General features: G+C 40.2%; 1 protein-coding gene across 1 annotated transcript in view; it reads left to right on the top strand.

The window, feature by feature from the left end:
* ADAM2 (ADAM metallopeptidase domain 2) overlaps positions 1-23704 on the top strand; it is a gene marked incomplete at both ends in the record, with an annotated part of 49926 nt that overhangs the window by 11011 nt on the left and 15211 nt on the right. The window contains 10 exons of the mRNA XM_080710202.1: positions 435-511; positions 1049-1217; positions 3350-3403; positions 12654-12725; positions 13115-13281; positions 14484-14565; positions 17103-17236; positions 19474-19654; positions 20657-20755; positions 20875-21049. Coding sequence (XP_080566328.1) covers positions 435-511; positions 1049-1217; positions 3350-3403; positions 12654-12725; positions 13115-13281; positions 14484-14565; positions 17103-17236; positions 19474-19654; positions 20657-20755; positions 20875-21049 — 1210 coding nt within the window. The remainder of the gene's footprint in view (positions 1-434; positions 512-1048; positions 1218-3349; positions 3404-12653; positions 12726-13114; positions 13282-14483; positions 14566-17102; positions 17237-19473; positions 19655-20656; positions 20756-20874; positions 21050-23704) is intronic.

Genomic DNA, 23704 nt, shown 5'->3' with positions numbered 1-23704 from the left:
TATGCATGCTTTTAAGTATGTATACATATTTTATTTTTATCCAGTGTTTATATTGGCGTCTGTGAGCGGGTTAAGTCTATACACATTCTCTCATCGTTACACTCAAAATAGTTTTGGAAAAACACTTTATCTTTTGGATTCATTTCAGTTTTCTACTATACAAAATTAAGTCAGAAGAATGTGGGGAGGGAATGAGATTTTTATTATTTTGACCTTGTCTCAGTGACCAAGAATATCATGTTTAATTTATAGCGTTTTAAAAAAATACAAAAATATACTTGTTCTTTTTGTACCTGTGGGGAACATTCCAGAAAATTTGGCAACAAGCCTATCTAATAATCCGACGAATCCATTTAGGAAACATTGAGTATTTTATATACACGCACACAAAATCTGCGCTATTTTAGTAGAGCTAGATGTATTTTATCTTTCAGAGCTTATGCTACTACCAAGGCTACATTGAAGATTATCCAAATTCTTTGGTGATCGCTACCACATGTACTGGAATCAGGTTGTAACATATAATTGCATAGATGACAGTATGGATTATTTACTTGAAAATTATTTTTGATGGGGTTTCCTACCTTTATTACAAGATAATTCTTATACATGGAGAGCATGAAATATTAATAGGCATACAAATGCCAGTCGCAATACTGTTCTGTAGTACTCAGTAATGCTTGTAGGTATTCAGTAACGCTTCCTATTTTACCCCCTAAAACTAAGGGTGATACTGATATGCCCAATATGCATAGGGTTAGAGAAGTGACCCAGCGGTGGTGGGGCTCGTAATCCCAGTACTTGAGAGGCTGAGGCAGAAGGACGGCAGGTTCGAGGCCAGCCCAGCAACTTAGTGAGACTCGCAGCAACCTAGTGAGACCCTTTTTCAAAACAAAACATCAAAAGGCCTGGGGCGGGGTAATGGCTCAGAGGTAGAATGTCCCTGGGTTCAAACCCCAGCAACATACACACACACCCCTGAGCAGCATTTCATTAACTTTTAAAAATGCATTATTTTATTTATGCTTTTTTTTTTTTTAATTTCCAGGGGCTTGCTGCAGTTTGAAAATGTTACTTATGGGATTGAGCCATTGGAGGCTTCCGTGGGCTTTGAACATATACTTTACAAAGTAAGGTATAAGAGTAGAGGGATTGACGTATACGCCGAGAAGGCTACTGATTTCAGAAATGCCTCTTATAAGATACAAAGCATACGGGTAGGTGCCGTAGTAAACTGTACAGTTATTACTCGATGGCGATGTAAGCTCTTTAGTTTTCTGATAAACTCTTGACTTACGCACCCACGCACATATGAATACGTGCGCCAAACCCTTCCTAACTTACGAGCCGTTCTCATCAGGAGCCAACTTGACGAACCACTACCCTCGGGCCAATTCTGGCCCGTAGACTTTATAGAAATCAAAGTTCACGGTCCTCAAAGTTTGTGTGTTACGGCACTATCTGTGCCCTCGCTCTTGTTAATATTTCATTTTGTGAATATGCACAATTTACTTCCATCCCCACCAGCTGATGGATAGTAGGGTTATTCCACTACTTCAGGAATATTAAGATGCCTCCAGGCACATTCATGTAAAAGGTTTTGTGTGGATATATGCTTTGAGCTCTGTAGGCAGAGCAGGATTTGAATGGCTGGGTCACTGGTGAAACTCCATTGGTTTGCACTTAGTGTAACTGCCTGATTATTTTCCAAAGTGGCTGCATTTACCGTTCTCGACAGCAGTGCATGAGGATTCCAATTTCTCCACATCATTTTCGACATTGACACCTTTTTTTTTGTTGTTGGACTGGAAATTGAACTCAGGAGCATTTTACCTCCAAGCTACACCCCCAGCCATATTTTTTATTTTCAAACAGTGTCTCACTAGTAGCGGAGGCCGGTCACGAACGATAAAGCCGGGCGTGGTGGCGCACGCTTGTAATCCCCGCGCTTGGGAGGCTGAGACAGGAGGATTGCGCAGGTTCGAAGCCAGCCTCAGCTACTTAGTGAGGTACTCAGCAACTCAGTGAGACCCTGTTTCCAAATAAATTATAAAATAGGGATGGGGTTGTAGCCTGGAGATAGAAAGCCCCTGGGTTCCACCCCTAGTACCACACACACTCACACAAAAATACATGATAACGAGGTTCACAGTGATAAAAACTACATACACGTAGCAATTGGGTCCCACTCCACTCTCTCCCTCCTGACACATGTCACTAAGATTAGTGTTGTTTATTCTGTACCTGTACATAGCAGTATTTGAACTGTACATATTCAAAACCATCGACACTAATCTCAATGACATTCAAATTTTAAATATTGATGTTTCTACACATTTTCCCACGACTTTATAATACAGATCTCCCATTCCCGCCCCTAACATTCCCCTGAGTTATTGATCTCATATGGGACATATTGGTTGTCCAAGTTAAAAATATACAGACATCGCCGGGCTTAGTGGCACACGCTTGGTAATCCCAGCTTTGGGGAGGCTGAGACAGGATCACAGTTTGAGGACAGCCTCAGTTATTTAGTGAGGCCCTTTGCAACTCAGTGAGACCCTGTTTCAAAATAAAGAAAAAAAGTAGGGCTGGGGGCATTGCTCAGAGGTAGAATGCCCCTGAATGCCATTCCTAGTACTGCAAAGTAATATATATATATATATATATATATATATATATATATATATATATACATATACATACATATATGCAGACATATATATATGCAGACATATCCACACATAACTATCTACCTTATCTATATCTATCTGTCATTGACCCATCATCTATCACCCGCATCAGCCTCACCTATGTGTCATCTGTCCATCATTGGTCCAGGTATCTAGCTAGCTATCACCTTAAGACCTATGATTCTGGCTTCCTACCCCACACACCCATCTTGAGACCTTTGAGGCCTCGTTTAAAGAAAATCCATAATTTGCCCCGTCGATGCTCATTCTGCTTTGAGGATACAGGATTAATTCCATCCTTTAGATGAAACACCGTCCCTTAAAAACATGGCTAACCCCATTACTCCTGCAAGTTCATATGTGATTTCACTCCACACAGCCATGTGATGAAAGCACAGGAAGTGAATGGGACCACACAGGCCTGGGGGAAAGTGGACGGACAACAGGAGAGGAAAGCTCTTTTCTGAATAAATTAAGTAGTTGGTTAGGGATAGAGAAGAAGGAGATTCTGGGGCGTCCAGTTTTGCTTATGTTATCTGGTTCTAGTTCTGTATGCGAAATCATGCTTTTCAACACTGAGTTCGACATAGTGATAGACATGAAAAATATTTAAGTAATTCTCCAATTTTGACATAAACTTTGTGGATTCTTTTCAGCAAGTAAAGTTATCTCACTATATAGAAATGCATGTTGTGGTTGAAAAACAGTTGGTAAGTATATTCTGATTTGTCTTGTATTACTGTATAGTATCAATGGAAGGCTATGAAAATAATTAGGAATGATTTTGTTACAGGAGAGAATAACTTTATTTAGTACTTTTAAATTAATTAATACATTTTAATTTAGTACATTTTAATTATTTATTTATTACATTTTATTTATTTAGTATCTTTATTTGGTACATTTTATTTATTTAGTACATTTTAAACTATTTACTTAGTACATTTTACATTATTGGTATCAGTAGGAATTTGGGAATCACATCTCTATAAAATATTTATTCATTTTTCAAGTAATAATGTAAATAAAAATTTATGGATAGTTTTAGAATCATAGAAACTATATGTATAGAAAATATTGTATTCCAGTATTTTCAATTTTTGAAAATAATGCTTAATATTGTTATTAAAAGAGAAAATAAGAAGCCGGGCATGGTGGCACACACTTGTAATCCCTGCACTTGGGAGGCTGAGACAGGAGGATTGCACAGGTTCGAAGCCAGCCTCAGCTACTTAGTGAGGCTCTCGGCAACTTAGACCCTGTTTCCAAATAAAATAGAAAATAGGTCTAAGAGTATAGCCTGGAGGTAGAAAGCCCCTAGGTTCCACCCCAGTACTACCAAAAAAAAAAAAAAAGAGGAAATAAGAGTTTTCCATTTGTAACATCTTTTGGTTAGGTGAAGGATGGTTCATATTGGGGAAAGAGAAGGGTATCTTCATTTCTAAAGATTATTTCTTTGGGGATTCTCTTATTAAATGGAGAATGATTTGAAATTTAGAAATCTCTCTATGATTTAATTATCTTCTTTTTTCCTATCCTTTTTTCCCTGTATTTTGTAGACAAGGTCCCAAATTTATCGCTAAAAATATATGACGTTCTAGCCGGCCATGGTGGCGCACGCTTGTAATCCCAGTACTTGAGAGGCTGAGACAGGAGGATTGTGCAGGGTTGAAGCCAGCCTCAGCTACTTAGTGAGGTCCTGTTTCCAAATAAAAAGTAAAATGAGTCTGAGAGAGTAACCCAGAGGTTTATTCCTAGACTCTGAAGTCTGTCTATTGCACCAATCTTAAGTGGCTTAAAAACTGGATATGTGCAAGAACTCCAAGCCTTCACACACATTATTTAATTGGGTTGTCTTTTTACTTTTCAAGCATCCTTTGTGTATTCTGAAAACTAGACCCTTATTGGTTGTAAAATTTACAAATACTTTTAGCCACTCTGCAGGTTGTCTTTTATTTTCTTGATGAAGTTGTATATTTTTTATTTCTCGTGACTGTATTAACTTATGAGGCTTGTAATTTAAAAAATACCTTCTTTCTTCATTTAATTCTTCTTCAAATATCATCTGATCATAAATGTTAGGATTTATCTCCGGGCACCCAATTCTCCTTCGTTGATCTAGGTCCAATCTGATGCCAAACACACCGTCTTCGTCGCCGTAACTCTGAAGTTAGCTTTGAAACTGGGGGCATGAGTCCTTCAGTGCTGCTCATTTTAAGACACTGTGGACATTGTGAATTATGTTAACATGCAAATTAATTTTAGAATCAGCTTTTTCTTTCCTGCGAAAACAGCAGCTGGCGCTTTGAGAAGGATTGCATTCACATGTACGGATCCACTTGGAAACGATGGTCGTCTTACCGGTCTTAAATCTTGCGATCCAGAAACACAGGCTGACTTCCTGGGTATTTACATTGCTTTTGCTCCCCTCAGCGTCAGGTTGTAGATTTCGGGGTTTGTCTTGCACCTCTTTTTCTTCCCTCTTATGTGTACTTTCATGTTATTGTAGATGGATATTTTTTCTTGAATGTAATTTTTGGAAATTGCTGGTGTCTGAAATACAACTGATTTCATATCTATGCCCTTAATCCAGTGACCTTACTGAAATCACTGATTCATTCTGTTAGTTTTTACTGGCTTTCTCGGGGTTCTCTAGATACAGATCTTCTTGTCTATCAGCAGAGTATAACGTCTCACTTTCCTCAATGCGTATATGTGGTTTCTTGTACCTATCCCAGAACCTCTGGCGACAGGAGGAATGGGTGCAATGAACATGGAGGCCCTTGTCTTTCCAGATCTGGGGGAAATCACACCCGGGGCTTTACTCATGGGCAGGATGAGATCGATGAGTTTTTCATAGATACCCTTCATCAGGTGCAAAAGTCCCCTGCAATCTCTAGTTTCTTGAATGCTTTTATTATGAATAGGTGTGGGGTTTTTTTTTTTTTTTTTTTTGGTACTAGAAATGGAACCCAGGGGCATTCTACCTCCAAACTACACCTCCAGCCCTATATTTTATTTATAATTTTGAAAAAGAGTCTCACAGAGTTGCAGAGGGCCTCACTAAGTAGCTGAGGCTGGCCGCAAACTCCGATCCTCCTGTCTCAGCCTCCCAGATATCGGGATGACAAGCGTGCGCCACCACACCTGGTGTTTCTTGCTATTTTCTAGAAGGCTTTTGGAGAATTGGAGTTCTTTAAATGTTTGATGAAATTTACTGACAAAGTCATTTGGAATTAGCCATTTCTTTGTAAGAAGTTATGAAATTGAATTTCCAATCTTTGTTTTAGTTTTTGTTTTTCTTCTGGGTTCATTGTAGTCATTTGTGGCCTTTATATTTTTTTGTCCAGAACTGAATATTGAACCCAGGAGCATTCTATCTCTGAGGTCTATCCCCAGCCCGATTTTTTATTCTTTATTTTGAAAGAGGCTCTCACTGAGTTGCAGAGGGCCTCACTAAGAAGCTGACACTGTCCGAGAACCGTGATCCTCCATTCACAACCTCCCAAATACTGGGATTACAAGCGTGCACCACCACTCCCAGCTGACCTCAATCACTTTAAACATCTCTCTTCTGCTCTTGTTAGTGTGGCTAAAGTTTTCTTGATTATTTTCCTCCTACCAAATAATTAACTTTGTTTTGTTAATTATCTGTGTAGTTTTATACCTTTATTTCAAAAACAAATTTATTTTTTGTATTACTGGGGTTCCTGGAAACCCTTCTACCTCCGGGTTATACTCCCAGACCATTTTTATACTTTTATTTGGAAACAGAGTCTCTTAAGCCAGCGCGGCTGGCTTCGAACCTGCACGATCCTCCTGTCTCCGCCTCCCAAGCACGGGGATTACAAGCGTGCACCACCACGCCCGGCCTTATTTCCAAATTTTTTGCCTTGATTTTTATTATGTTTTCTTATCTCCTTTCTTTAGCTGTAGTTTGTTCTTCCTATTTAAAATTTTTTAATTGTCAGGTTAAGTTAATGTCCATAGTTTTGTTATGTTGTATTTTGATTAATATAGTATTCTCTTTTTTTTAAGTCTTTATTTCTCCTTTTTTGTGCGTGTGGTAGTGGGGGTAGAACCCAGGGGCTTTCTACCTCCGGGATATACTCCCAGACCTATTTTATATTTTATTCGGAAAGAGGGTCTAAGTTGCTGAGAGCCTCACTCAGTAGCTGAGGCTGGCTTTGAACACGTGATCCTCCTGTCTCAGCCTCCCAAGCACCGGGATTACAAGTGTGCGCCACCACGCCCAGCCTTAATATAATATTTTCTAAGTCCCCTGCTGTTTCTTCTTTAATCCTTGTCTATTTTCTGTTTGGTGCTAGAGACTGAACCTAAGAGTGTTATACTTCTGAGCCACACCTCCACCCCTATTTTACTTTTTTTTTTTTAAACAGGATTTCACTAAGTTGCCGAGGGTCCCGCTAACTTGCTGAGGCTGGCCTCAAGCCTGCCATTCTCCCATCTCGGCCTCCCAAGAACTGGGATTATAGGCATGCACCATCACGCCCAGCCTGATCATTGCCCATTTATCATTGGTTCCCCGTATTTTGAATTTTTCAAATTTCTCTCCATTTTTGCTTTTAATTTGATTTTGTGATGTCCAGAGAGCATATTTTTGTTGTTTGAAATTTGTTTTGAATTATTCTTTGAGCTTTCTGTTCGCCCTGCTTCTCACCTGCGTTCACAGGCCCTGAAGCTGCTTCGCCGTGAAATATTCTATCGATAACTGTTGACTTATAGGCTGGTTTTCCTTTTTTATATCTGTATGGGTTTATTATTGGAAGTTGTATATTTAAATCTGCATTACTGGATTCTCTGTGTCTCCTCCTCCTCCTTGAATCTGCCACTGTTTAGTTCGTAATTTTTTGGCTCTGCTCTTGGGTGCGTATATGATAATTTTGTCTGTTCATTGTTGTTTGCATGGTGTATATTTTCAACCCTTTACAGTCAAGCAGTGTATATCTTTGAAATGTAGTATGTCTCTTTGAAAATGTAGTATGTCTCCTGTGCACAATTAATTCTTTTTTTCTGTTTCTTCAGTTAAGTCTGACAGTCTCTCATTTTTGCTTGGATTATTTAATCGATTAATATTTAATGACATTATGCATACATATGTGTATATTTATGTTTGCCATTTGATTTTTTCTAAGTTTAATAATTATTATGTTCCTCTGTTATTATTTTCACTTACAGTAAGTGAGTAGTTTTTAGTTCTTAAAACTTTACTTTTAGCCAGAAGTGGTGGCGCACGCTTGTCATCCCAGCATTCGGGAGGCTGAGACAGGAGGATCGCAGTTCACAGACAGCCTCAGCTACTTAGTGAGGCCCTTTGCAATTCGGTGAGACCCTGTTTCAAAATAAAGAATAAGCCGGGCGTGGTGGCACACACTTGTAATCTCCGCACTTGGGCAGCTGAGGCAGGAGGATCGTGCAGTTTCGAAGCCAGCCACGCTGGCTTAAGAGACCCTGTTTCCAAATTTTAAAAAAATATAAAATAGGTCTGGGAGTATAGCCCAGAGGTCGAAGGGTTTCCAAGAACCCCAGGACCACCAAAACAACAACAACAACAACAAACTAAAGAATAAAAAATGGGACTGGGTGTATAGCTCGGAGGTAGAATGCCCTTGGGTTCCATCCCTAGTACTGCAAAAAAATTTACCTTTTATTCAAAGATAATTGTATATTTATATGCAGTTGAAAGACTGTATAGAAGTCTTGTCTACCCTTTAAACAGTATACTCTCTAGCATATTCCATCCAGGATGCTGTAACTGATAGTCGAGACACACGCAGATTCCATCGCAGCGAGGCTCTCTAGTGTCGGATCTTACGCCATTTCTCATCCACCTTCCCAACCTCTGGAATCCATTCATCTGTTCCCCATTTCTAGATATTTTTTATTTCTAAAATGTTATATAAATGGAGTCATTCAATATATGACATTTGGGGAGTTTTTTCATATACCCATTGGTAGAAGTTCTATCCGTAAGTACTGCTTAAACAAAATTAGTCAGCCCATCTCTTGTTACAGCCAACTTCTCTTGCTTTCAGAGCCAGCGGCTTAGCCGGCGTGCGTCAGCTGAGGGGTTTCACGGTGGAGTCTATTCTTCTGCTGGTTGATGATTCACGTTTATTAGCTATGCCTCATCACTTGGTACTCATTCATATTTCAGTTTACAAATGTTGTCACTATCTTTTTTCTTTTTCTTTTTTTTTTAATTTTTTATTGGTGCACTGCATTCATACATCGTAGTAGGATACAAACTTTTGTAGACATACATGCACACATCGCCCAGTCAGCCCCAACCCGATCCCCACCCCATTCCCTCCCCATCCCTCCTTCCCATGCTTGGCTTAGTGGTTGACATCTAGTATTATAGCAATTTATCCAAAATTAACAATGATAATCTCACATAACAGTTTCATTTGTCTGATACCAAGCTTTTGATAACTTAAAGATAACATTTCAATATTTCTTTTTGCTTTCTTTCTTACCAGAGAATATTTTTTCTTTTTTTTTAGGTGAAACTATCATATATTTATATATTTATTTTTCAGAAAAAAATTCTATCCTAATATGGAATATGGACTCTAGCTACCCAAAACGATCTCGAAAAAGAACAAAGCTAGAAGATGTTTATTTTCTGATTTCAAACCATATAAAGCTACAATAATTGCAACAGTGTAGTACTGTTCTAAAGGCAGATATATAAACCATTGGAGTTAAATAAAAGCCTAGAGATACATTCTTCCATATATTGTCAAGTTATTTTTGACAAGGTTTCCACGAACATTTGGTGGAGGAAATGATAATCTTTTAACTAAATATTGTAGAAAAATAATAATTACATGAAAAAGAATAAAATTGGACCCTTACCTAACGCCATATACAAATATTAACTCAAAATAGATAAAAGACCTAAATATAAATCTTAAGACTATAAACTTTTAGAAGAAAATCTGGGTCATAAAACCTCACAACATTGAAATTGGCAGTGATTTCTTGAATGTGATTTCAATGGCACAGGCAACAGAAGGGTAAACAAACTCCCTAAAAAATAAAATATTGTATATCCAAAGACAATGTAAACAGAGTTAAAAGTTACTGATATAATGGGATAAAATATTTCCAAATGCTATATCTGAAGGTATATTAATATTCCAACTAGAAATCCTAAAAATTAGCAACAATAAAAGCAAACAATACAATTTAGAGATAGGTAAAAGACTAACATAAATAATGAATCTCCACAGATAACCAATCTTAGTTGTCTGTTGAATGGAAACTTTTGTTTCTCTGGTTCTGGTGTGTGTTACCTATTTCTTCTTTGTAGTTAATCTCTTTGAGTATTTTCTCTAGTGCTGGTTTTGAAGACATAAATTCCTTCAGTTTCTGTTTGTCGTGGAAGCTTCTTATTTCTCCATCTAATTTGAAAGAAAGTTTTGCTGGGTAGGAAATTTTTGGCTGGAAGTTGTTTTCTTTCAGAGTTTGGAATATGTTACTCCAAGCCCTTCTGGCTCTCATGACTTGGTTTGGGAAGTCTGGAGTGATTCTAATTGGTTTGCCTCTGAATGTCACTTGGCCCTTTGTTTTTGTTGCCTTCAAGATTCTCTGCTTGGCTTCCACATTGGTCATTTTGACAATTATGTGGTGTGGGGATCCTCTTCTCCGATCCTGTCTAAAGGGAGTTCTATAAGTTTCCTGGACCTGTGTGTCAACCTCTTGCTCTATGTTTGGAAAATTTTCTGCTATTACTTCCTTGAAGAGATTGTTGATCCCTTTGGTTTCACTTTCTTCTCCCTCCTCTATTCCAATTATTCTTAGGTTAGCTCTCTTAAGATGGGCCCATATTTCTTCGATGTCAGATTCCTGCTGTCGGATACTTTTTTCTAGATTAGAAACTATGCGTTCATTTTTGGAATGATCATCTTCTAAGAGCGAGATTCTGTTCTCCATGTGGTCTAATCGGTTGTTCGTGCTTTGAATTGAGGCCTTTACTTCATTAATTGCATCCTTTATCTCTTTTTGGCTCTCTCTGAATTCTTTTTGAAACACCTCTATTATTTCTAAAGTTATTTTCCTGATTTGATCTTCTAGAAATCTCTGAATTTCTGTTTTATCGGGTTCTGATGTTGTGGGGTTGTGGGCATTCATTGCTCCATTGTTATTCCTCTTTCCCATGATTTCGTAAGTTTGTGCCTTCTCTGGGTTCTTCCCTTGGGTCACTACGACTTCACTTAGGGTGCTCTGGATCTCGAGTCTGTGGAATCTTGGTCCCCACTACTCCTTTACTGGGTTGTATCGCAGAGTCTCAGACCCAGGGAGTCAATCGAGGCTGCTTTAGACCATGGAGGGTGCCAGGTTGTGCATTCTCCTATGGTGTGATATCTCTGCCACCGCCACTCCCCCACTGGGTCAAGTCCCTGGGAGTCAGTATTGGGATTTCTCCTCTGGGGCCCGCAATTTGACTCACTGTTGTTGAGTATGCAGATGGAGCTGTAGTGGACTCGGTGAATTCAATGCTGCTGCCGCCGGTGGCAATATGGCGCCGCTGCCACGCCCTCGGCCATGAGGCTGGTGTATTTCTTCTCTGGTTTTGAGCTCTGCTCTGAGTCCCTGCAGCGTGTGCTGAGCCCAGCCACTGGGAGCTTTAGACGCTCCCTGTGCCGAAAAATCTGCCAAATCCCGCCGGGCTGTTCCACCGCGGCTCACCTCGGCTCGCTGTCCGCCGCTCCTCCCTGGAGCCTGGTGGGCTGTTGAGTGCGTTGGTCTGGTGCCATCTGGTGAGGTCGCCACTGCCGCCGGCAGTAAGGCGCTGCTGCTGCGTCCTCGGCCGTGAGGCTGGCCTATCTCCTCTGTGGCTCTGAGCTCCGTTCTGAGACCCCCTCCTCTCTGAGGCTGGTGATTTTTTTGTTTCTCTGGTGATGGTGTTTTCTGGCTATGAAAGGCGCTGATTTTGTGGTAATAGAGATTGGTTGTTAGCGGGGCTCTTAAGCCCCGCTTTTCTCGGTCACCATCTTCCTGGAAGTCCCTCTTTTTCTTTTCTGTATCTAAATAAAGGAAAGATTATGTATATTTTTTGAGAGCCTCTCTCTTTCTATTGATATTCTTATAATTGTTTTAGTGAGGCTTCAAGCAGACACAGCTTTAAATGAGTCCACTCATCTATAATCTTTTAGATTTAGGGTTTTTTTGCTTTGCAAAATAGTTACTCACATTTAGATCTTATAGTTTATGTGTGTGTGTGGTACTGTGGATTGAACCCAGGGGTATTCTACCTCCAAGTTATACACCCATCCCTATTTTTTTATTTTTTTAGTTTTTTTTATTTTGAAACATGGTCTCACTAGGTTGATGAGTCTCACTACTTGCTGAGGCTGTCCTCAAACCGTAATCCTCCTGTCTCAGCTGTAAAGGTGTGTGCCACCAAGCCCAGCTTTAAATCTTAAAGTTTAAAGTGAGTATTTTTCTATCTGTAACTATTATCATCAGTTTATTGACAGTGGCATTCTCCCTTGTTTTTAGTCTCTTTTTTGCTTCATTTTCTTAAATTACCATTTTCTACACTGGCTATGTATCATATGGTGTGTCTAGTAATAATTGAACAAAAACTAATACATTGCCAGGTACAATGGTGCATGCCTGTAATCTCAGCTGCTGGGGAGGCTGAGGCAGAAGGCTAGAGACTTAGAGGCCAACCTGGACAACTTAGCAAGACCCTGTCTCAAATAAAATACAAAGGGCCACGGGTGTGGCTCAGGGGCAGGCCACTTGCGGAACATGCACAAGACCCGGGGTTCCATCCCCAGTACTACAAATAAAAGCAATGTGCTTATAATTCAAACAGGTTTTTTTTTTTTACTTTATTATGCTAAACTTTAACCATAAGAATAATAATCATTAAATATTAAGCAATGCATATTTAGAGACCTAAAAGATGATTGTGTTTTACAGTATGATTTTATGGGTTCTGATACGACTATCGTCACTCAAAAAATTTTCAATTTGATTGGATTGATGAATGCTGTAAGTGTTTGTTTTTTGAATACTTTTGTATTTGCTTATGATACTAAAAAAAAAAAAAAAAAATCTCTAAGTGAATGACATTGCCCTAGTATACAAGTTGTGTGATGTAGAGAAGATTGTTTAATTTTTAAGTTGTAGTTTTTCTACTGGTAAAATAGGAATAATGCTTATTATATATAACTTGTTGGGTTCTTATAAGGATTAAACACTTGCTTTAGTGCCAAGCATTTAACGTGTTCTGATTGGTAGCTTTAGTACCTACTGTTATGCTTGGTCGGCTTCGGTCTAGACTTGCAGTTCCTCTGTGGTCTGTTATTTTCATAGATAGATGGTGAAATCCACTGAGAACACGCTGTTTGACCATGTCTTCTGAATGTGTTCTGTTGTAGATGTTCTCTTCCATTAATCTTACAGTAATTCTGTCTTCGCTGGAGCTTTGGGTAGACGAAAACAAAATGAGGGTCACTGGAGATGTTAACGAGTTATTACAGCAATTTCTCACATGGAAAAAATCTTTTCTTGTTTTGAGGCCGCACGATGTGGCGTTTTTACTTGTGTAAGCACATTTGGGAATTACTAAAACTTATTTAAAGAAAGCATACTCATCTGGCCCAATTGCTGACATTGACAGGCCTTTATGGGAAAAAATGTCTCCTGTTATTCTTTTTTTTTTTCTGACCTAGAAGATCATGGTTTTTTTTTTCTTTTTGGTGTGTGTGTGTGTGTGTGTGTGTGTGTGTGTGTGTGTGTGTGTAGGGTACTGGGAATTGAAGCCATGGCATTTTACCTTTGAGCTCCACCTCTTGGACCCCAGGTCTTCCTACACTACAGCACAGCACGTACCACGTCACTCAGAGTCCGTGACCCTGCATTAATGTGAACAGTGGCTATTCAAAGAGACACACCTGAATTCCATGAATAAAAGTTAGTTTTCTTTACTTTGTTTTTGTTAAAGATTTTAAAATTACAAAGACAGCCGGGCGTGTTGGCGCACACTTGTGATCCCAGTACCTGGGAGACTGAGACAGGAGGATCGTGGTTTGGCACCAACCTCATCTACTTAGCGAGGTGCTCCACAACTTAGTGAGACCCTGTTTCAAAATAAAGAATAGGAAATAGAGCAGGGGTATGGCTCAGAGGTAGAATGTCCCAGGTTCCATCCCCAGCACCACACACACACACACATACACACACACACACACACACAACCTACAAAGAAATGGAAACACAATTTTATATTCCAGTATAATATGAACATAACATAGACACCTTGTGATGGTTTTTAGTATGAAATAAATACTTTTTTGTTTAATAAACTCTTGGATTTTCTCTTGTTAACTCAGATATACTCCATATACAGTAAATTCTTTATATAACTTTTAAATTTTGATATTTTGTCTTCTGCCCATTCACCTGCCCTACCTCTGGCAGGCTGATGCTACCTGATTCAGGAGGCGGCTTCAGGCTCATTTTCCAGCTGTTTTCCGTTAATTTTCTCCTTATAAGGAGGCTTTAAGTTTTTTTTTTTATCATATTCATTTCAGTCTCAGGAGACAACATAAGATAAATCTTTATTTGACCATCGAAGGTCACATGAAATTTAAGGCACATCCCAAGCCGTGTTAGGCTCCTGTTAGGTGGGAATATTTCGGAGTTTAACAGTAGTGTCCAAAGCTAACATTTATTTGGTGGAAACTGAGTCTCAGTTGTGCTTACTCTTGCAAAATTATGTGACTCTGATCTGTTTTGCCATTGAAGTTACAGAGAAATAGAGGATTATGTCGGTGCCACCTTTCAAGGGAAAATGTGCGACAAGGATTTTGCAGGCGGCATTGCCCTGGTACGGCCTCATCTAACCTGCTTGGCTAAAAGGTGTCGGTAGCATGCTCGGGAAAAGCATATAGGGTCAAAGATGTCCTTATTTTTATTACTTTTATGTACATTGAGATGTGCATCAATATATTGACTTTTGTGCCTACCACTTACAGAAATATTTGAACTATAAGAAGTCCTCACTGAACTTACTACAAATAAAAATGTTAGTGTTCCTGTCCTGAATGCAGTACGTCCTGTTTTAGGACGTTGTTCAGGCAGTGATCTATTTGAGTTTTGTACGGTGTTATCAAGTTTTCAGTCTTCATATTTAATCCTGTATTTAATTTCATTGCATGCGTTTATATTAATTTACATAGAGTTTATGCATTTGTTGTGTAACACAATTATGAACCAGATTAAAAGACAGTATCTGGCTGGACGTGGTGGCGCATGCTTGGAATCCCAGCATTTGGGAGGCTGAGATAGGAGGATCGTGGTTTGAAGATGGCCTCAGCTACTCAGTGAGGCCCTTTGCAAATCAGTGAGACCCTGTTTCAAAATAAAGAATAAAAAATAGGGCTGGGGGTGTAGCTCGGAGGTTGAATGCCCCTGGGTTCCATCCCCAGTACCACACACACAAAAAAGACATCATCTGAATTAGCTATTGATCACCTTTGAAGGCTTCATAGGGCATAGGAAAACGACAGGCAAAGGAGAGCCCTCGTAGAGATCCTAAGAGTATTTTCAATTGAAGAGTATTTGTCATCCTAGGAGTATCTGTCATTGAAGAGCGTTTTGCCACTGCTTCGTGATATTGCAATTATTCTGACAAGTAGAACTTATCTTTTTGTTTTACTTTTTGTGTGTTTGTACAAGGTCTGCTGGAGTTTCAGAGCTCAGTGCATAATACCCTTCTTTTAGTAAACAAGTTAAAGTGAAGCTCAGTGGAGAGGTAGGGTTGAATCAAGCCAAGCTGGAGGCACGGGCCTGTAATCCCAGGCCTCGGGCAGCTGAGACAAGGAGAGTCACAGGTTCATGGCCGGCCTCAGCTACTTAGTGAGACTCTTTGCAACTTAGTGAGATGTAACAGAAAATAAAAAAGAGATGAGAGTTCAAGCCTCAGTACCAATAAAGAGAGAGAGAAGTGAACCAAATAGAAACAACACTTATCTTTAAAATTCATAGTTTGAAAAACGTGGCATTTATGCACAAGTGATTTCCCTCACCTCAAAAGCTGCAGTGTGGCTCACTCCCTCAAAGACACCCTCGCAACGCTCCAGAATCAAATACTGAGGCCGAGCTAGATGCTTAGCAAAGAGAGGGCAGAACTGAGCTAAGAAAGACTGGAGAGGGAAAGTGAAGAGGACCCCAGAAAATCTCAGAAGACAGACCGTCCATGTTCATGGATACAGCGAGTAAATATTGTCAAAATGGCTGTATCCCCAAAGCAACCCGGAGCTTCAATGTAAGCCCTACCAAAATGTTATTCTTCACAGAACTAGAGAGAGCAGTCCTAAAATTCACAAAATAAAGAATAAAAAGTAGGGCTGGGGGTGTAGCTCAGAGGTAGAATGCCCCTGGGTTCCATCCCTGGTAACACACACACACACACACACACACACAAATTCATAGGGGAGGACAAATGGCCCAGAATAGCCTAAGCAATCCTGAGCAGCAAGAACCATGCTGGAGGGATCACAGTACTTGATTTTAAATTATATGATAGAGCTGTAATAATATAAACAGCGTGGTACTGGCATAAAACAGACCCATGGACCGATGGAATAGAATAGAAGGTATAGAGACAAGTTTTCACACTTAAAGCCAATTGACTTTTGGCAAAGATGTCAAAAATATATGTTATAGATAAGACAGCGTTTTTAACCTATGGTGTTGGGAAACCTGGACATCGATGTGTAGGAAAATAAAGTCCAATAAAAAATGGGCGATTAAACTACAGAGACACTTTTTTCTTTTTATTTGGAAACAGGGTCTCACTACATTGCTGAGAGCCTCGCTAACTAAGTAGCTGAGGCTGGCTTCGAACCAGCGGGCTCCTTCTGTCTCAGCCTCCCAAGCGCGGGGATTACAAGCGTGCGCCACCACACCCGGCTCTACAGAGACACTTTTTAAAAGAAGAAATACAAAAGACCAACAAATATAGGAAAAATATTCAACATCATTAATAATCAGGGAAATGTAAATAAATATACACTGAGCACCATTAGAATGGCACTCATCAAGAATATAGACAAAGCCAGGTCTGGTGGCGCACGCTTGTAATCCCAGCCTTTGGGAGACTGAGGCAGGAGGATCGGGTTTCGCAGCCAGCCTCAGCTACTTGGTGAGGCCCTCCGCAACTCAGTGAGACCCTGTTTCCAAATACAGAATAAAAAATCAGGCTGTATATTGAGGTAGGTCAGTATGAATGGCACGTGTGTAGACAACATACTAGATGTCTCAATTCCATTTATTAGATGATTCTTTTAAGTCATTATATTGTTCCACCAGTAAATAAAATACTCACAATGTGTCCATGTAAATGTGTGGGATTTTTTTCAGCACCCCAAAACCAAAGGCTTGGAATCGCTTGGGATTATTTTAACTCAGTTACTGAGTCTCAACATGGGGATCCCTTACGACGTTAGCAGCTGCCAGTGCCAAGGAGCCGTCTGTGTGATGAACCCAGAGGCAATGTAAGACACCCAGCCTTCGTGCTCCATACACCTATAGCTTAGAGTAAGATGACTGTAGTCCAGGAGCAGTGGCACACACTTGTAACCAAGCACTTGGGAGGCGAGACAGATGGATCACAAACTTGCAGACAGCCTCAGCTACTTAGTGAGGCTCTCTGCAACTTAGCGAGACTCTGTTTCAAAATAAAAAATTAAAAAGGGCAGGGGTTGGAGGTTGGAGGTTGGAGGTAAAATGACCCTGGGTTCAATCCCCAATATTGCAGAAAAAGATAATTTCAGTGTATTTAAGAAAAGCCATTAGAATAAACATTAGGGCCAAATACCAGTTGTGACCAAAGAAAGACCCCAAAGCCAAAATACATATTCCACTCTCTCTCTCTCTCTCTCTCTGTGGTGCTGAGAATTAGGGGCATTCTACCTCCAACCTTCACATCTGTAATCCCAGTACTTGGGAGGCTGAGACAGGAGGATCGCAGTTTCAAAGCCAGCCTCAGCCACTTAGTGAGACCCTTAGCAACTTGGCAAGAGCCTGTTTCCAAATAAAAAATAAATAGGTAAAATAAATAGGGCTGGGGTTGGAGGTTGGAGGTGAATTCCCCTAATTCTCAGCACCACAGGAAGAAAAAGCAAAGAGATAGTTTTAATCAGGCACCCATTTGTTTTTCAAAAGTAATTATTGGGCTCTGACTCTGGGCTAGAAAATGACACTATTAGTATGCCATTTCTCCTATAGATGAAGAAATAGTAACAGAATACAATAACTAAATTAATAATATTGCTGATATGTGTGTGCTAATGGGAATTGAACTCAGTAACCTCTGAACTATACCTCCAGCCTTATTTTATTTTTGTGATTTGAAACTGGGTCTCACCATGTTGCAGAGAGTCTCACTTAAATTGCTGAAGCTGACTGTAAACCTGCGATCCTTCCATCTCAGTCTCATAAGTCCTGGGATTAAAGGTGTGTGTCGCCATGCCCAGCTGTGATAAGTATTTTAAAGAAAAAAAGTCACTAAAGAAATTAAGGACTACTAAGAAGTGTGGCATTTCAAATGTGTGCTCAAAAATATCATCTCTGATGCCAGGCGTGGTGGTGCACACTTGTCATCCCCGCGCTTGGGAGGCGGAGACAGGAGGATCGCACAGGTTCGAAGTCAGCCGTGCTGGCTTAAGAGACCCTGTTTCCAAATAAAAAGTATAATATAGGTCTGGGAGTGTAGCCTGGAGGTGGAAGGGCTCCAGTACTACCAAAAAAAAAAAAAAAAAAAAGAAAGAAAAGAAAAAAATATCATCTCTACGTAAATTTTGAACAGAGATCTGAAGTAATTAAGAGAGGAAGGTATGCAGAGGGAAGAGCTAAATACTTGACAGAGAGGACAGTCGAGAGCTGTCAGAGCGGGCGAGCTGGGCAGGAAGGGAGGATTTCAGAATTTCAGAGAAGGTGCTGGGGAGTCAACCATGTCGTTTGTACTCTGATTGTGGTGGGTTAGACAGAGAGCTCATATAAAATGGTCAGAGTTTTAGGAAATCTACTTGTGTTTTGAGGAAAAGGAATACAAAGTCCAGGTATTGAAGGGATGGCCAGTTCCCCAACTTGGTGCACAGCAAGAGGTCATGAAGGCTGCGCCTCGGTGGTTGTTCGAAAAAACATATTCTGGATATATTTAGTTGATAGAGTTGACAATATTTCATGAACGATTTGGAAGTTGGTAAGGAATAGAATACGACCTTGAGATTTTTTTTTTTTTTTTTTTGGTCCTGATCAACTAGCCAGTTGGAATCTCTCCTTATTGAGTTTGGAAATATCAGCAGTACAAGCTATGGGCAGACGCTTAGCGTTGTCAGTGCGATGCATGTATTGTGTTCTCAAAACTCCCCGAAATAAGAGATGGCTTTATCTCCACATTGCGAAAAAGAAATTGAGGTGTGTGTGTGCGCGCACACGTGTGTGCTTTCAATACCCTTTATGAAGACCTACAGGGTACAAATGACAGAACCAAAATTTTAACCCAAGCGGTTTGATCAGCCACAGACGACACATTGTAAAACACTGTGTCTCCCTTTGGAAGGGCTGGTTTGGGGCAAGAAGCAACAAGAGTTCAGGGAATTTAAAACGTTAAAGTGGCCCTGAGATGGTCCAGGGGACACCCCAGGTCTAGGAGTGGCCCAGGGCTCTGGTGTGCTGCTGGTCCTCTGAGTTAGAAAGGCCGATATGGATGGGTGTGCTGTGTTTCCAGATACTCCAGCGGTGTGAAGGCCTTCAGTAACTGCAGCATGGAGGAATTCACACACTTTTTTACCAAGCAAAACTCAAATTGTCTGCAGAATCAGCCGCGCTTACGGCAATCTTTCAAGAGAGTGACTTGCGGAAACAAGAAAGTAGAAGAAGGAGAAGCCTGTGACTGTGGGACGGAGGAGGTCAGTCCTAACCCGCCGGGGCGGGCCTGAAGCACCCAAGGCACTGTCAGCGCTCGCAGTGTGGTACTGCATTCTTCCTTGTACACACTAGTGTGTGTGTGTGTGTGTGTGTGTGTGTGTGTGTGTGTGTTACCTTTTTTGCCCCCTGGTGCTGTGAATTGAACACCAAGGAGTTCTCTCTCCAAGCTACACCACCTTCAGTGCTTGTTACCTTAGATTTTGAAACAGGGTCTTGCTAAGTTACTAAAGGGCCTCACTAGGTTGCCGAGGCTGGCTTCGAACCTGCGAACCACCTATCTTGGCCTCCCAAGTACTGGGATGGCAGGCGTGCGCCAACACGCCTGACTGCTTGCCATACATTTGGTTTTTGTACAAAATCCATTAGGAAAGGACACAGGGACCTTAGCCGACTCACGAGGGAAGTTATATATTGGTGTATGTGTTCTATGCAAGTGATCTTGATTTTTTCACACTAGCTTTATTGAGGTATAATTAACAACTCTGTGGTTGTATTTATAGTATACCGCTTGACACTTGGTAGATGCATACATTATGAAGTAGTCGCTGAGATAATCAAGCTAATTAACAGGTCTATCCTCATCTAACCTTTCCTTCCATCCTTCCTTCCTTTCTCTCCTTGTGAGGACGATTAGTAGCTATATTCTTAGCAAGTTTCAAGTATGTAATATAATATTGGTCATTGTATTTGCACTATAATAGGTTAGCTTTCCAGAGATTGTTGATCCTTCATAGGCCGAGACAGGAGGATTGCAGGTTTAAGGACAGTCTTGGCAACTTAGAGAGGGAGCGCTCAGCCACCTAGGGAGACTCTGTTTCAAAAACAAATAAAATAAAATAAAAAAGGCTGAGGGCATATCTTGGAGAGGTAGACTACCGCTAGGTCCGATCTCCAGTACATCTCCCACCCCCCACACACAGATGTGTGTATCCAATGTGAATAAACGTTGGGAGGTACTGTGGAGCCTCTGCTCTGCCTTTCAGGAATGCATGAAGTCCTCCACCTTGTGCTGCAACCCCCAAACCTGCCAACTCTCCGAAGGCGCCAGTTGTGACTCCGGGGAGTGCTGTGAAGGCTGTCAAGTAAGAGTTTCTCTAGAACATGCTATGCAGCCTATGACAACAGAAAATATCACCACTTAGAGAATGCTTGTTCATTTGCACTGAGCTTCCTTTGACGCTGTTTATTGTTACCCCATCAGTTTAGGGAAAACGGAGCAATTTGCAGGTCCAACATTGATGAGTGCGACCTCAAGGAGTACTGCAACGGCAGCTCCTCGGTCTGTCCCGAAAACTTCTACATCATCGACGGGCATCCCTGTGGCCAGAACAAATGGGTCTGCATCTCGGGCGTGTGCATCTCTGGGATAAAGCAATGTGAAGCTATATTTGGAATCGGTATCATTTGACTTTCTCTATATGGATTTTTCTGAAGTCTGCAAGGAAGTAGGTGTTAAGCAGTGCTCCTGTGCCTCTTTCCAAAGGGGCTAAAGCTGGAAGGGTCAGAGCATTTCAGTGCTTTTGGGGGGGTTTTGTTTGTTTGTTTGCTTGGTACTCAGGCTTTTCTACCTCCGGGCTACACTCCCAGACCTATTTTATACTTTATTTGGAAACAGGGTCTCACTAAGTTGCTGAGAGCCTCACTAAGTAGCTGAGGCTGGCTTCGAACCTGCGCGATCCTCCTGTCTCAGCCTCCCAAGCACGGGGATCAAAAGCGTGCGCCACCACGCCCGGCCCAGAGACGAGCATTTCTTTTTTTTTTTAATTTTAATTTTAATTTTTATTTTTATTGGTGCACTGTATTCATACATCATAGTGGGATACAAACTTTTGCAGACATACATGCACACACCGCCCAGTCAGCCCCCACCCGATCCCCACCCCATTCTCTCCCCATCCCTCCCTCCCATGCTTGGCTTAGTGGTTGACATCTAGTATTATAGCAATTTATCCAAAATTAACAATGATAATCTCACATAACAGTTTCATTTGTCTGATACCAAGCTTTTGATGACTTAAAGATAACATTTCAATATTTCTTTTTGCTTTCTTTCTTACCAGAGAATATTTTTTTCTATTTTTTTTTAGGTGAAACTATCATATATTTATATATTTATTTTTCAGAAAAAAAAATCTATCCTAATATGGAATATGGACTCTAGCTACCCAAAATGATCTTGAAAAAGAACAAAGCTAGAAGATATATATTTTCTGATTTCAAACCATATAAAGCTACAATAATTGAAACAGTGTAGTACTGTTCTAAAGGCAGATATACAAACCATTGGAATAAAATAAAAGCCTAGAGATACATTCCTCCATATATTGTCAAGTTATTTTTGACAAGGTTTCCACGAACATTTGGTGGAGGAAATAATAATCTTTTAACTAAATATTGTTGAAAAATAATAATTACATGGAAAAGAATAAAATTGGATCCTTACCTAATCCCATATACAAATATTAACTCAAAATAGATAAAAGACCTACATATAAATCTTAAGACTATAAACTTTTAGAAGAAAATCTGGGTCATAAAACCTCACAACATTGAAATTGGCAGTGATTTCTTGGATATGATATCAATGGCACAGGCAACAGAAGAGTATACAAACTCCCTAAAAAATAAAAAAATATTGTATATCCAAAGACACTGTAAACAGAGTTAAAAGTTACTAATAGAATGGGATAAAATATTTCCAAATGCTATATCTGAAGGTATATTAATATTCCAACTAGAAATCCTAAAAATTAGCAACAATAAAAGCAAACAATACAATTTAGAGATAGGTAAAAGACTAACATAAATAATGAATCTCCAAAGATAACTAATCTTAGTTGTCTGTTGGATGGAAAATCTTGTTTCTCTGGTTCTGGTGTGTGTTACCTATTTCTTCTTTGTAGTTAATCTCTTTGAGTATTTTCTCTAGCGCTGGTTTTGAAGACATAAATTCCTTCAGTTTCTGTTTGTCATGGAAGCTTCTTATTTCTCCATCTAATTTGAAAGAAAGTTTTGCTGGGTAGGAAATTTTTGGCTGGAAGTTGTTTTCTTTCAGAGTTTGGAATATGTTACTCCAAGCCCTTCTGGCTCTCATGACTTGGTTTGGGAAGTCTGGAGTGATTCTAATTGGTTTGCCTCTGAATGTCACTTGGCCCTTTGTTTTTGTTGCCTTCAAGATTCTCTGCTTGGCTTCCACATTGGTCATTTTGACAATTATGTGGTGTGGGGATCCTCTTCTCCGATCCTGTCTAAAGGGAGTTCTATAAGTTTCCTGGACCTGTGTGTCAACCTCTTGCTCTATGTTTGGAAAATTTTCTGCTATTACTTCCTTGAAGAGATTGTTGATCCCTTTGGTTTCACTTTCTTTTCCCTCCTCTATTCCAATTATTCTTAGGTTAGCTCTCTTAAGATGGGCCCATATTTCTTCGATGTCAGATTCCTGCTGTTGGATATTTTTTTCTAGATTAGAAACTATGCGTTCATTTTTGGAATGATCATCTTCTAAGAGCGAGATTCTGTTCTCCATGTGATCTAATCGGTTGTTCATGCTTTGAATTGAGGCCTTTACTTCATTAATTGCATCCTTTATTTCTTTTTGGCTCTCTTTGAGTTCTTTTCGAAGCATCTCTATTATTTCTACAGTTATTTTCCTGATTTGATCTTCTAGAAATCTCTGATTTTCTGTTTTATTGGGTTCTGATGTTGTGGGGTTGTGGGCATTCATTGCTCCAGTGTTATTCCTCTTTCCCATGATTTCGGAAGTTTGTGCCTTCTCTGGGTTCTTCCCTTGGGTCACTATGACTACGCTTAAGGTGCTCTGGATCTCGAGTCTGTAGTATCTCAGACCCCACTACTCCTTTACTGGGTTGTATCACAGAGTCTCCGACCCAGGGAGTCGATAGAGGCTGCTTTAGACTATGGGGGTGCCAGGTTGTACGTTTTCCTATGGTGTGATATCTCTGCCACCGCCACTCCCCCACTGGGTCAAGTCCCAGGGAGTACAGTACTGGGATTTCTCCTCTGTGGCCCGC

Source organism: Muscardinus avellanarius, assembly GCF_963383645.1.
Source record: "Muscardinus avellanarius genome assembly, chromosome: 14".
NCBI lineage: Eukaryota > Metazoa > Chordata > Mammalia > Rodentia > Gliridae > Muscardinus > Muscardinus avellanarius.
Note: the sequence above shows the minus strand (reverse complement) of the source record. Positions and strands in the feature narration are given on the sequence as shown.